Genomic DNA, 16,576 nt, shown 5'->3' on the forward strand with positions numbered 1-16,576 from the left:
GAAAACCCTACCTCGAGCATAAAAAAAATAATTATAATAATACTATAATAGACATTAGAAGATGTTTTTCACTCGTTGTCTAGGTTGTTGTGTAATACAAAGTTCTCGTGTCACTGAAGTGTACAATATCACCTAAAAGGAATTTTTCGCGAACACGGATCCCGTTGTATAATTTAAACATAATGTATAACGTTATATTATACAATACACCCATCGTCGACGGTGACACAACAGTTGCGTATAACTCAACGAAAACACGCGCTGATTATCCACGTAATATGTTTAAAATTATAAATATAAATAAATATAATATAATTATATAACATAAACTTTACGACATTAATATTTTATAACATATTACAACGAAATATTTTTATATTGATTGCATATCACTCGTTCCAGATTGGGATTGCAACATTGACAGTATATTTGGTTGTACGTTTTAATCTCAATTTGAAATTTAAATAACAACTTGTCATTTTTACTATTCTTTAAAAAATATGTTTTGAAAATACCTATATCTAAGTCTATATCAATAACGATTATGGCGTGTCGAAATGTAGTTTGAGTAATGAATTTGTTGAAAAAATATATTTATTACGTGAAATTATAAAAAAAAATCACATGATTAATGATCGCGATCTGAAGGCTGGTACAAATTTCTGACATGAAAAAGAGGTGGTGATTTTAATTTATGCGCCAAAACCCATACCTAAGCGATTGGAGAAGATTGGTGACCTGTTGAAAGTTGATAGGTAGTCGAAACAACAAATATGAAGCGAATCTCGAGAAAAAGAGACTCGATATAGGCGAATATTTTATGACATGTGTAATTTATGAATTACAGACAATACAATATTCACTTAAGGTACTGACTATTGATTATTAATCACAAAATTAGTTTTTTTAATGTATGTTGGTAAAAGATATTTTAAAATTAATGCAAATCTTTGCTCTCGGTCAAAATGCTTAAAAATTAATATCGTTCTTAAAATTTGTTCTTTTAGTAGTAGAAAAATATTAAAAATTGATAGTCAACACTTTTTTTATTCAGTGTTTAATTTGATAAAAATTTAAAATTGAAATATTAAAGAAATTAGGACTCCACACGTAAAATTACAATTTTTTGTCAAACAATTTTAATTATTTGGTTGTAGGTAATTCAATAAACTATAATCATCAGAACTTGAAATAAAAATAATTTATGTTATAGCACTTTTGTATTTTAATACAATTTATTCTATAATAATTTTCTATAGTTTTACATAAATGTATATAATTATTAATTATATTTTTAAAACATTTAAGACCAATTACAAAAAATTTTTACCATCAAACTGTTTAACCATTCTTTACGGTACATTAGAAACGACATATAAATAAATACGAATAGTATACGCGATAAACTCTTACATATTTCAAGTCTTATAATTAATGATAAAATAATGAACTTATACTTTCTCAGCAAACTTATTTGTGGTTCCACTAATGCACCTGAACTTCTTGTAGAGTTAAATTTTAGGATTCCAAATATTCCAGATTATTTTCTTTCTTATGCATCCCCTTCATCTTACTAACTGTGAGCGTAACCACCATATCCACCGAACGATCCATCTAGCAGACGAGATCCTCTCTAGCTAATAGCCATAATACTTTTCATATGTATATAATCTTAAATTATATTTTTTCTAGAACTATGTATAACATCTTCTTTTCAAACGACTTACCAACCTACCTTGGAAGGCCACCCTTTATGTAAAAAAATCTTACTCAAAATCAGTCAGAATTACTAATAATGTTGAAATACATTACCTACTAATTTGGCCAAAAAACAAGCTTTGATCCAACGACTTCCAAACATTTTCAAAAGCCATAGAAAAAATAGCTCTAGTAAAACTTAATATAATTATTAGAATATTATATTCGTGCAAGGGAGGTAAAAAAATAAACGAAAATTGAATCATCGAACCGTGTCCAGTGGCGTAGACAGGGGGAAGGGATAATAGAGATATTAGTATATTACATCAATTATTTGAATATGAAAACTGAAAACTGTAAAACCTTTGTTTAATTTATACTTAACCTCCGCCATCTTTCATTATCCTGGCTATACGCCTCTGTATGCGACCTTTTAAATACACGATTGCCAAAACTATGCAAGCCTGATCGACAACAGGATGACGTTTGTTCTCATGATTTTTTAATCACGTAGGTACAGTAAATTTACATTTATCAGTGCCAACCTAAAGTAATATTAAATGAAGTAATGGAATTTAACCAATAATAATGCTTTAAATATAATATGAAATATATCTACGTCATATAGCTAATAGCTAATGATTTTGTATTTTTGATGAATAATTTCTGTGGAAGTAAAGTACCTATTCCACGAATAAATGCCCCATGTGAAGTTAAAAATGTACTTACTTCAAACAGACCATTTTCAGAAATTCTCAAAAATCGTTATGAACATTTCTAAAATAAAAACAAAACATTTTCCGTAGATTTATAATTATTTATCTTTTTAGAGAAAATAATTTATAGCTATAATGAATACACGTTGGAATACATATTCCAATATGTATCCGTTATCGACATACAATATTTACAAAAAATAAACATTTATAGCTTATTGCTGAAATTATTTTAATTAAAAAAATATATAATATTTATTCCATCACATTCATGAGTTTTGCTGTACTATTTAGTAATCCAGTACACTATTTCGTGGACATAAATTATTTAGACGAGTAAAATTATTTTATTCTAACTAAATAATGTTGAGTATTTATAATATTAACTCGTATTCTTCATTTTTCTATAGCTCTTTTATATTTAACTTTTTAGTTTGAATATACAAGTATAAAAATATGATATATTATAAATTATAATAGTTAATTCAACTTGTAATTGCCTACTTGAGTTTCTTATATGAAATTATGATCGATTTCAATTTTTAAATTTAATACAAAAATTCTTTACCCCAATAGCTCGTCCCAAAGTCCAAAAAGTTATTTATTGATTTTTGTCGTGTAATCGATGTCCACACTTCTACCATACAGTATACTTTTTTTTCTCTGAAAAATGAGAAGCGTGTTGAATCGGTCGGTAGGTAATCAATAAAAAATGATCATGCCATTAATATTTGTGTTAAAATGTAGAATGTAGATGATGAAAAACTCATACGTCACCAAAACCCATTGGTATATGATTCAGGGTTACCTAGTAATTAGTATACATATTCAGCAATATGCATACCATATAAAATGTATTTCGTATGTTTATGTCAGTATAATTTCAGTACTTTTGTGTGCAGAAACCAGAACAAAGCTCTATTTTTCTGTTGACCAGACATTTATAATATTTAGGTTTTTTTTTACAAATTAAACATCGGGTCTCGTTTATGCTGATGAGTGTGTCGAATGGCAGAAAAATGTAGCAAATAAAAATGTAAGCTAAATAAAAAATACACACGCTTTTAATGTTTTTTTCATCATCAACATTGAAGAACAAATTATTAAATTAATTTTGTAAAACAAAAAAAAATAATTCATAGGTTTTTCATCAAAATTCAAACCCTATTCAAATAGAAAACATTAATTAATTAAATGTATTTTTTAATACCTTTTTACGTACTAATTGTTATATAAATTATATGCACAGTGTATTTTAATATTAAGAAGAGATGTTCATTTAACTACAGTAAATATAGAATTTCATACAAGAACATATTGCAAAATATATTACCTATATAATCATTTAAACTGAATACGTAAATGATTAAAACATATATAATTTAAGAGTTTTATGGTAATAATGTAATAATTCTAGGTAACCTGCCATATTTTTTATAAAGTATATAATCATAAATAAACTTTATAATTACAACTACTATCAAACTAGCCAACAATACATTCAAACTATCCCAAAAATTCAACATGTCCGTCGCAGAATTTCTGCACAATGTATTCCGAGGGAGATCATGAATCTAAAACAAATACCTACGTTTAATATTAAATTTAAATTTTTTATTTATTTTTATTGATAATATTATACACACTGTAGTGGGCTGAGTACAATACAAACAATATAATACTTATTAACTTATGTTTTACAAAATAAACGTAGGAAAATAATAACAATACAATTACATTTTTTTACCTATTATTTATATAATTAAAATAACAATTTTATCTGGCTGAATAATTTAAAAAAAAAAAAATTAAATTATTTTATGAAATCACCTGTGGTTAACATTCTTTTAATCAGAGCAAAATAAAATGTAGCCTTGATGATAGGTAGATAGTTGAATGTTTATGATTGATACACGAGTATTAATGTGTCGAACGTTTAAGGATATTTTACCCAATATATAGAGATACTATATAATATAGTATGATTATTTTTAATCATAAAATTATTTGTGTGTAATGACTGTAATGATTAAAATCTAAACTTCATATTTAAATAGTTTTAGTAACATTTAAATTAAAAAATTAGAATAATGTGAAAAAGTTATTTAGGTAATTGCTTTATATTATTTATTATATATATTTTTTTATTTTTTCATAAAACGCGTTGAATTATAGACTTTTTCTGATTTATATATCATGTATTAAAAATCATAGAACTCTTATTCCAATTAAATTTAATCATACAATAATAACATTTTTTTCATTTATTCTAATTTAATTTTAAACACATTTTATGCATTTCGTCACTTTACCATTCAGATAAGGAATACCCAAAGAATTAATCAGTTAATATATCGAATTTTAAACAGATATAATACCTATAACATAATATGATACCTAAACAGTTTTAAAACTTACCTCTTGTTTTAAATTTTATTTTATTACAAGTAAATAATTACATCATTTTCCAAACAGCACTTACAGGAGTCATGTAATATTCATCATTTTGCTGGTATGAACATTTGATATCTGATAAGTCCATAATCAGTGATTTATATTTAATCAAAAAATCCTTAAAAATCCCAAAATTATTTAAAAACTTATAAGTTGCATGAAATCACATAAACCATTTTTATGAGGATATACCTGGAAAGCCGGAGCAAACAAACAATTGCAACGCCAAGGATTAGCACCTAAATAAAGTTGAACGATGTTACGATTTCTCTGAAATGCATTATCTAATGCATATGTTGGTACCTTAAAATAAAATAATATGTTATTAATAAAACAGTTATAAATTAGTTCATAAAAAAATCTTCACAAACTTTAGTCAAATTGTTTCCTTTAAAACTCATAACTCTGCAACGTGTCAACCAATGTGATCCTTCTAATATGCTTATTGAACTAATCCGATTGTAGTCCAAATGAATATCCAAAAGTTTTGTGTAATAGCGATTGGTAAGTAAATCGTCCAATATGGATATCTAAATTTACCAAAAATTATTACTATTTATAATAGGGTATAGTACAAAACACGCTGTTAATTTATTACGATATTATCCCTTATACCCTCAGGTATTTATTTCTATATTTAAGCCGATCTCCTATATACAATTTCACGTTTATAACAAAATATGGGCTTAAAAATGTTATAAGTCCATTATTTTTCAACGTGAACTATTAATGAGATATTTTTTATCATGAGGTATATTGTTTCTAAGCTCTGTGTTCAATAATCAATACGACAAACCACATTTTTGAAACAAAAAAAAAAAGCGGGAAAGTAGAAGTCACTTTGCTGTCCAGTATGTTACAAGTGGGTTACTTTAATTTATGGTTTTAAATTTGATTTCAATGATATAATATCATTGTATACGAAAAACGATTCTGAGCGGAGACGGTTTGTCTATCTAAAATAATTTATAGTTTTATACTATATTAATTATATTTCTATTATTTCAAAAAAAAATGTATAGGTAAACACCCATAAAATGAATTCTAAATTAATAAAATCAAATCAAATTCATTACAATTCATCCAGTCACTCATAGTATGTATAATTTATTATAAAGTATTAACATAAATCATTAACTGCATTAACTATTAGTATTAGAATATAAATTATACTCTAGAAATTTTAAGTACCCACGAATAATACTTTTGAATCACAACAATTCAACTAAGATTGTTATTATTGGTTATTTAATATGTAATTTCATCCAAATTTGAACAACTATATAAAAACTGGGTTTGTATAGTTTTTAGATTTTTTTACCGCAGAATTAACTACTTACGTTGAACCTAGTTTTAATTTTTCAATCCTTAGCTATAAAAGCTAAAAGTTATATAAATGTTTAAACACAAAGAATTTGTAAATTTTCAATTGAAAACATTTTGTCAGCTGCTATTATATCAACGTATAGAACATTTTTGAATTACATTTTCAAGTTTTATGACCCAATGAATAAAATGTTATCGACATGTATAGAATAAAAAACTTAAAAAACATAAAATTTCAAATGTCTATATATAACATAAAAATAGTTGAAATATTTTGAAAATTTTATCAAAAATAGGAATTGATAAAACAAACATTTGGTGTAAGTTTCTAGTTTTGTAGTTTAAAAATATTTTTCGTGGGCATTTATAATAAACTGTATAGAAACCTACTATGAATGACTGAGTGAGTCGGGTTCATAATGAATCTGATTTTATTAATTTAGAATTTATTTTATAGGAATCTTTATTTTAGATTCTGACGGAGCGATGAATATATTGATTTTACCATGATGTGTGTTTTTATTTATTTTTTTTTTTTGTGTGTCTGTCATCACGTTATAGGGCAGTAAAAACGCTTCGATTTTTGACTTCAGTACCTCGTTCGATCAGAAAGTGAATCTAGTTGATACTTAACTGGGGTCAAAAGTAAAATATTCTTAATACTTTTCTAAATAAACGAGAAAAACAAACTAAAAATTAAGGGAAGACGGGAAATTTTACGCACACTCATTTTTCGACAAAATCGATTTTGGTTTTTGATGTAACTTAAAAACGAATGACCATAGATACATGAAATTTTCACCGAATGTTTATATAAGTATATTCTATCCATCGTGCAATTTTCAAAAATTTCGACTTAAATTGAACTATTCATAGGCATTTGAAATTTTCAATCATTATTAGTTTCTTTAAAATTAATATCGATAAAAATTTACTTGTTCGGTAGAAAAGCTTGAAAATTTAATACAAGGCTTCTAACACATTTTAACAATAGCAGTTAAAAAATAGCAGTTAAAAAATAAAATAAATCCAGTCACAATTTTTTTTTACAAGCATTCAAAGTTTGAATTTTGACAACATATGTAAAAATCACGAAAATCACGAAAATTCGCAAATTATTTCAAACTAGAAATTCATAAAAAATTTTCTTTTTAACACTTTTCTTAAGTTCGCTTTCACGTCCGTCTGTGATCAAATCTTGCGCGCTCGATTTGAGGCACTTTTTGAAGATGAAAAATTCTTTAAATCTAAGATTTGAAAATTTTTAATTATCTATAATATATCCGAGACAGATAAACCGTCTTCGCTCAGAATCGTTTTTCGTATACAATGATATAATATCATTGGATTCAAATTTAATTCCACCCATTACAGTAACCCACTTGTAACCTACTGTACAGCAGAGCGACATCCACGACTTACCCGCCTTTTTTTTTTTTTTATAATAATAACAAAATAATTAATATATTATAAAATATCTTAGACAGACAAACTGTCTCCACTCAGAATCATTTTTTGTATACAATGCTATATTATAATTATTATATCATTGAATTCAAGTTTAACACCATCCAATAAACCACTAGTAACCTATTGTACAGCAGAGCAATATCCACTTACATATCCTCTTTTTTTTTCTTTGTGCTTTTGAAAACTGCTGGGAATTTTCAAAATGTTACCTCCCCAATGCACCAACAACATTCACTTTCAAACCGGAAAAGTTACTGAAGTTGAAAATCGAAGCATTATTTCGACAACTTGTTGTACACAGACTCGAAAAAAAATACACACAATATTGTGAAATCAATACATTCATCGCTCCGTTCAGAATCTAAAATAATATGTCAATATCAATTTACCGACCTCTAAACGGACTAAATAATTCACCACACAGGTCAACAGGTTACACTTGCCACCCACTTAAATACATATCTGAAGTGGATAATATAATATTTTAAGAATATAATATATAATCTTACCTGATTGCCTTGGACTAGTAGTGTTGTGGTATTGTGAGGAAGTATTTTTGGTAGCATTTTCAAACCCCTATAACTGCAATCGACTGTTATTACTGGATGTAAGTTAAACGATGGGCCCCTGCCACGAACTACGTTGTCCAGCGTACATACGCAATAGTCAGGTGGACTGCCAGGACACTCTTTTTCCAAATCCTGACGGAATGCATGCATTTTATATTTTCTTATTCATTTATATTATATAATATATATGACAGAAATAGTTTAAAAAAGTTATATTATTTTTAAATAGCTAGAAAGCGAGTGTTTAATTTTATTTATAGAAAAAATTCTAATTCATATCAGTCAAGAATTTGAGTGATGCCTTTTCATATTTATCTCACCATTGTATCAAACCTTCCTTTTAACAATTTCTAATAATAAATTAATAAATTATAAAGCCGAATTATCATTGAGTTATTTATACTACCTATCAAATAATCGTATAAAATATAATAAGCATATACACTTAATAGTCGCAATACAGGGATCACAGGTTTTCCAATATATTTGTATCCGCCACAAGTCATGCGGTTGGAATCCATCACTTTGAAGTACAGCGAATCTTTTGATACATTGAGTAACCAATATAAATCGTTTTTACAAAACCAATACTCTCCTAAGAGATAAGAAAATTTTATCTTATAACTGACGATAAGGCCATATAAGTATTTAACACATATAAATATATAATAATATAATAAATTTATAACTCATTACTCACCAGCTAACCAAATTTGTTTCAATTTCGGTAAATATTCCATTGTTGGGGAGTACAAATGATTGAATTTATTGTAACTCAAATCCAATACTTCCAAAGATGACAAGTATTTAAATACGCTGTACTTAACATGCTCCAAATGCAAATGGGATAAATTTAAAGTCTAGAATTAACGTATCATAAAAATGCTATTTATTTCGCTGTAAAATATGTAGGTAAATATATCTTGTTTATTATCATTACTAATTTTAAATACTACACAAATAAATTTATATTTTGACGAAAACCCGTTGTGGTAAGCTCTCCATAATCATATATGTATGTATCATAATAATATGTCACGCACTCGTTATTCTTAATAATAAAACTCAATTAATATAATGATATAGATACCCAAATGCCGAGTATAGATATTATAAATATAAATCAATAAATTATCATAAGGTTTATTTTGTTTATTTGTTTATTTAATAATATATTTCATGGCATTACATTTACATTTACAAGTTCAAAAGTACATACTCCCAATAACCATTAGCTAACTAAAAGTAATTAAGTGTTGTTTATAAGTAATCATGTATGTGTGAAACTACTAGAGTGAATTATTAATTTAAATACTCATAATATGTATAATTTAGGTAGGTGTATTTACAAAATATTTTAAAGCAGAAATAAAGTATAAATAAATCTTTTCAATCATAGAAAATATATAGAAGTTATATATCCAAGAGAGCTTTCACCACTTATATATATATTATAATAAAACAAACAAAAAAGTTACTCATTACTCATTAGGTACCATATAACCTACAAACCTTATCTATTTGAATACAAACATAAAATACGCTTTGATGTATAATCACTTAATCAATATATTATATGAGATAAAATAAATTGTAAAATATAATATTTTGTGTACCTCAAAATAATTAGAATAAGAGAACTAGTCCTTAAAATGTATACATAAAAATAATATATGGCACATACAACTATAAAAGCAAGGATTCAAAAGAAAAAAATTAATAAATATTTATATAAAAGCAGTAGGTAAGTTAAATTCTATAACTTTATATTCGAAGAAACCACGATAGGAACCTGATTACTTTTTATTATTTATTTAAATAAAAAAAAAAAACTCAGTAATTAAGAATGATTAATATTTATTAGAAATATAGGGTTTACTTATTTGAAGTTTATCATGAAAGTAACTATTTAATTTTTAAGAGAACATTGATTAAAAATATGCATTTAACGTATTACACTAAAATTTGTGATCATATAAAATCCCCAGTACTTAGAACGATAAAAAAAATATTCGATTTCAAAATGACCTTGTTATACTACACAAATTTTAACTATCGATTGTATGCAATCAAAATCAAATCGCGTCAAATCCTATCAGTTGTACCGGATCCAGACCAACTGAAATAAATACAATTTGAATTCCTACTATTGTTAATGTCCAGGGTGAAATTTTTGATGAACTAAAATGAAAATAATATCTTTTGACAAACGTTCAAAAAATAATAATGATACCTATACAATATAAAGGTGCAAGCGAGTTTGCAATTGCCATAAGTTACGACGAGTTTAGAATTTATTTTGAATCGTTAAGTAACTACATAATAAAATCTCAACAACAAAAATGTTTCATTTTTCAACGACATAAATAATTGTACTACTCGCTACGTGTAAGTCCTGGACAATTGAATTTTAAAACAGTCCTAATGAGAAAAAAAAGTACATTCCCGCCTTAATGATACTATACAGTGTTAACGATATGCAGCGTTACGAGACGACAAGAACCTGAGTTAATTGATGTGGAGAACAATGTTTTCAATTTATCCATAAATAAAATGTTATTTTTATGCGCTTAAATGTGCCGTCTTTGTATTTTTTTTTTTTTTAAACGAGATCAATCTTATAACGAACGCTTAATGTTTAGCAAAATATAAGACAGTTTAATTTGCTTTACGTTTCGGTAAATACCCTAAAAATGATGAAGGCTGTCCGTCATACAAAACATTTAAAAAATGCTCAAAAAACATGTGGGGTTATTCCCAAATAGGTTTCTTACTTAAAATGTTTCTAGATATTCCGTTAACTAAAACTCTTTCGGTCACACACATTTAAAAAAAAAAAACATATGCGGTACCTAAATGCAATATCAATGCAAAGACAATACTAATTATTCTCCGTCAATTTATAATATTTAATTCTTAATAAAAAATACTATACATTAAACTACATTAAATTTTTATACTTTTTTTTTTTTTTTTTTTTTATTAATTAGCTTTCAGTAAAAACTATTATAGCTCGACAATTAATTTTTATACTTATTAATATTAATTGTTTTGATACCTTATATATTCTGTTTCACATTTACTCATTGTGCCTAAGGTATAGATTGTAAATTTCTTTTAAAAATAAAAAATAAATAAATTTTATACTACATTTTCGAATTTTTATCATATGATCTTAAAAAGATTTTCATGTTTACTAGACACATCCATTTTTTTAACACGTAAATATACTTTGAAGTGATAATATTTTTCAAACCAAAAACTCAAGATACTCGGTATTTCATTATGCGTAAATAACCTACCTTCGGGTATAACATACATTTTAGTACATTATTTCTTTCTATAAATCCATTACATAATTTATTGCAAAACACCAACAGAATAAAGAAATATGACAAACCGTTAGGAATATCTAAAGAAAAACGAATGATTATAAGAAAAAAGTGACTGGGATGGTTACTTATCTAATAGTCTGTGATTTGACCTTTTGACAACGTGTCCAGGTGACCATGGCACAGAAAAAGTTCATAAAACCTATAAGTTCGATTTTTATTTTACACTGCCCCTAAGGTATAATACATACAAGTAATAATATATGCCATACACATCACATAGTCATATATATTTATTTTTTAATATAAGTGAGTAGCAAGTAACCTACAATAATACAATGTAGATACCGGCCAACATGAAAATGAAAACTAATAATTAAACTTTACAAATATTAATACTCGTATACCTAAACAAAATCATAAGATCCGTGAGTTATAGGTTTTGATTCAAGGAATTAGGTTAGAATTCGGATAAGATTAAAAATAAATTGTTCCTTTCGAGTAGCTATAATAAATTATATACCAGTACAGTAACTTTTTATGACCACTTATGCCAAAATAAACTATAACATGTGGCTTGGTGAGGCGCGATCGTACGCTCAATCTGCGGAAACGCACTGAGCGTACGTACCGGCCGCAGTTGCTAGCTCCCGGATGGGTGACCACCCGGGATTTTTAGCAACATATCCTTGCCACACACACACAAACACGTGTTACAACCCTGCTCACCTAAAAACCTACAAACAAATATACAAAAATAACCCCTACCGTACCTCCCCACACACAATGGCCTATGTTGCCGCGGGTTCTCCTTACAAAAAAAAAAAAAAACTATAACATATTATTTTACATTCGAGACCTTGTAAACTACCTACCTATCTATTACCTATGAAGTATTATATTTGGTCTGATAATAATATGTAAAGATAGTCTCTGAGCTATTTTTTTTTTACGAGCAATATCGGTGTTTTTCTGTATTCTTCAATAATATACTGAAGACGGAACCAAAAATAGAAAAAAATGTTTTTCACCATCTATGAAACTATCTTAAAATGGTCTACAGAATTTCCTCTCATTGAAATATGCTTTTTCGTCCAGCTCAGTTCTAAAAGCGGGTGTATTAGGTATATAGTGTAAATATATACCGACGTCAGTTTTATGATAAATTATAATGTTAAATAACTTTTTACATGATAGTATTAACATAAATTATACAAACCAACTTTAATTACTTTACAGCCAAACTATTGCTATACACAGGCGTGTATATATATATATATATATATATATATATATATATATATATATATATATATATATATATATATATATATATATTTATATATAGGTATATATATATTTATATATAGGTATATATATATTTATATACATTTGACATTCGTTTGGTTGTTGACCTAACAACCCTTCTTTAAGTTTTGCAGGTGATCTACCAAACCATAATAAGGTTCAGTAATTTATAGTAAATTACCTAACTATTTTGGAACCAATTTTTGTTTATGAATAATATCAATGATAAAATCGACGCGTATATCCAATTTAAAATATGAAGTAATTAAATAAATATATTTCTCGTGCTTTTAGATCTAAGCTATAATCATAAGATGGTCAATTATTCTTTAAAAAAAATTGCACACGTCCAAACTGACGCGATCACAAAAATTATTTGATTTTTCATTATTTGATTATTGATCAATATTCAAAATGTAAATATGGAGAAAAATATATAACTTTGGAAAAGTTTCCTTTGCTTTTTACTTAGTAATTTCATTGAAGCCTGTTATAAGTTAATAGTAAGAAAAAATGATAGTTTATTTTATATTTTATAATAGGTAACAAGTTAAAAAAATAAAATTGTTTAGTAGTAAATGGTAAGACACCTGCTAAACGGCTATAAATATATATACTTATACATTATACACTATAAGCATGTTTGAGTGACAATTGACAATAATGATGCACATATTATATTATAATATTATGTCTAACAATAAAATATAATTAAATTTCCGTTTATTTTAACCGAGGTCCCGGATAGTTACCTTTAAGTTTTGCAAGAACTCCGGAAACTCACTAATAATTTCTTTTATTTTGCTTTTGGTTATTGTCAACTTCGCGAGTTTTGAGTAAGGGCGCAACGACACGACTGGGTCGAACTTGTATAGCGGCCAATGACAGAGCGTAAGCGTATGAAATAAAATATAACTGAAAACAATTATGCCAAACACTAATTAAAATGCCTTCACACTATACTATAATATGCATGTCTATTTTTTACATATATTTAAATTTAAAATAAATGTTAAAATTTAAAATTTAAATTAAAATATTAATATTTAACTATATAGGCAGGTACATATTTATATTATTATTTATTATTTTTACCAACTTTGAGAAAATATTATAGTAGGTTATTATTATTTTATTATTATTATTATTATTATTATAGGCCTTATCGTAGAGCGGTGAGAATAGATTCATGGTGTATACTGTATATGTATATAAAAAATATAAAATAACTTAAAATTAATCTAAATGTTTAAAAATGTCATTATGTGTATATTCATGAATATCAGATGACCCATTTAAGTGCCTACTCATTACTTCGAAAAGTTTTAACCTTTTTGAAAATATTATTTTTATTATAATTATTAATTATTATAATTTGATGTAATTGTAAAACAACACTTCTAAACTCTGAGAAAAAAATATTTTTACTATTTTTACAACCATAATTTTTTACTTTTTTTTGGTTTTTGAATGACACCATACATTTTTTATTTGATATTCCAAAGCAGCATATTATTCGGAGTACAATATGTAAAAATCAAATTCTGAAAAATAGTTCATTAGATACAATTATTTAAGCTTTAGATTAATGAAGTGTTGACAACATTTTGCGTGATTCCCATGTATCAATCTACTCTACTCATCTAAATTTTGAATGATTTTAACAAAGGTTCGAATATTAATGCAAATTTCATTATTTTTTTTCTGAAATTTCAAGAGCAATGCACTCCTAGCACAAAATTCATTTCGTCTATCAAAAAACTAAAAATTCCAACTTTTGTTTTATTAGTTTTTTTATTTTTTATTTTTATTTCAAACTCATTTTCGTTTATTATTAGCAATTCAGTAAATTTAGATTAAATAATCTCCTCAAACTGTGTATTTTACGTTTAATGGAAACGACAGTACTAGTGGATGAAATTGCAAAAAACTTAAGTTATAGTTGAACTTTTTCGTTATCATACAACCCATAACTTTTTACTTATAAATGATGCGAGTAACTACAAAAATTGGAGGATTTATATCATGGATTGAATAAACTGCAATAAACACCGAGTGATAATAATTATTGTTTTTTTTTCTATCTATTGAACAACATATGTAACACAATATATATTTAAAGGTTCCACAGAAGTTTACCAGGTTTAAAATTAAATATTCTGTCATTTAGATAAAGTTTAATTATATAAATAATAAAATTAGTATAAAAGAATGCAATTTTTACTTTTTTTAGAAAATTTTTTGAATTGTGGTAGAATTATAATACTAACGCGTTTTTTGACGTTTTTTAGAGAGTTAAAATCCAAACTTTACTTTTATTTGAACCAAATTTCGTTTGTAGATAAATAATTTACTATACTCTAAATAATATTCTATTTTAAAGATGACTAGTATTACATTAACCTAACCTAACCTGAAGAAAAATAATGTACGGTGTCAGTCAAAAAAGTAAAAATATTTTTTTTTCTAGGAATATTGTTTTGAAATTACATCAAATTAACTAAAAAAATAAACATATATTTTGATATTTTTTAGTTTCAGTAAGACTAATTATAAAAGGAACATTGTATCACATTTCCAAGCATAAGACATAAGCTGATAGACACTTTATATATTTTTCACTATGAAATAATTTTCATGTTTTCTTAACTTTGATGTCAACATTTCAACTTGTATAGGACTAAAAATATGTATCTTAAAATTAAACTCAATAGTCTTAAAAATTCGTAAAAATTAGAACTTTAAACGTTTAAACGGTTAAAAAAATGCGTAAGAATTTATTTTTAGATATTTTTAACTGTATTAAAAAAAACTCGTAAAGAACCTGTAAATATGTCTTCAAACTTTTTACTAACATATAAAAATGTATTCATAAATAAATCGAATATTCGTTTAAAGTCATACATTTACTTTTGACTTCCAAATTACCAACTAGATCTAACATTATATCAGAAACCTCCTCTAAAAATTGAAATCATATCATTTTTAATATTCTCCTATAGGTGACATCAATCACAATAAAAAATCGGCAAAATCATTGTATAATCAACACATGTATATCAGATATACATTATATATAAATTCATATCAGAATCTAAAAGTGTCTTGTATTTATTTTATCTCAAAAACTTGATGTATTTTGTAATTGAAGTACACGAATGGATGTATTTTACCCGCCTCCACCTAATGGTAGTATTAATTTTAGCAACATTGTTCAAAATGCCGTCTTAAAAATCTCGTGAGCCGCTCATATCACGAAGGGTTTGACGCAATACTAATATTATAGGTGAACGTGAATAGTCACCCGCGACTTACTCACTCTTCGGCAGAGTAATCCTCTCGGAAACCACCACTGCAAGTCACTCGATACCCGTCCGTCTTGTTGACGTTCATGCATTTGTTCTGGGGCGTCGGCGACGCGCACAACTCACCGAATTTCGTACCCGCTGAAACGACCTGATACAACGATAGTACCGCAGTGGACCTGAAAGAAATTCCGCAAAATTACGGGCTTTCGTGCCATATTGCTGACTGCAGATGTTGTCGGAATAACTCACGTCAAAACAGTCATGTAGAACGCGTTCATTTTCCTATAAGACGTTCCCGCATGAAGTACCTAGATTATAGACGTCTATAGCCAGTCACAAACTAGCGTGAAGCAAATGCGACGATTACGAGATAATGGGGTTCAGATTTATGACTC

The 16,576-nt window shown here is 26.5% G+C and overlaps 1 protein-coding gene across 4 annotated transcripts; it reads right to left on the minus strand.

Annotated features, from left to right (window-relative positions):
* Nucleotides 1–2,947: 2,947 nt before the first annotated feature.
* swi2 (Protein singed wings 2) lies at nucleotides 2,948–16,570 on the minus strand. Of its 4 annotated transcripts, none has more exons than XM_089227970.1 (10): nucleotides 16,431–16,570; nucleotides 16,193–16,357; nucleotides 13,626–13,788; nucleotides 8,934–9,093; nucleotides 8,677–8,828; nucleotides 8,174–8,365; nucleotides 5,240–5,398; nucleotides 5,061–5,171; nucleotides 4,897–4,986; nucleotides 2,948–3,077 (listed from the first exon to the last, which is right to left on the minus strand). In XM_089227970.1, the coding sequence occupies exons 1-10, from the start codon at nucleotides 16,457–16,459 to the stop codon at nucleotides 3,012–3,014; spliced, it is 1,287 nt and encodes a 428-aa protein (XP_089084096.1). In that variant the 5' UTR covers nucleotides 16,460–16,570; the 3' UTR covers nucleotides 2,948–3,011. The 4 variants fall into 4 exon arrangements, with proteins under 4 accessions (XP_089084096.1, XP_089084094.1, XP_089084095.1 ...); XM_089227968.1 differs by lacking the exon at nucleotides 2,948–3,077 and adding an exon at nucleotides 3,641–3,988; XM_089227969.1 differs by lacking the exon at nucleotides 2,948–3,077 and adding an exon at nucleotides 3,809–3,988 and having other exon boundaries at nucleotides 4,874–4,986.
* Nucleotides 16,571–16,576: the final 6 nt, after the last annotated feature.

This window comes from Diuraphis noxia, unplaced genomic scaffold, assembly GCF_037042655.1.
Source record: "Diuraphis noxia isolate RWA-SAM2 unplaced genomic scaffold, SU_Dnox_SAM2 contig0004, whole genome shotgun sequence".
In the NCBI taxonomy this organism is placed as follows: Eukaryota; Metazoa; Arthropoda; class Insecta; order Hemiptera; family Aphididae; genus Diuraphis; species Diuraphis noxia.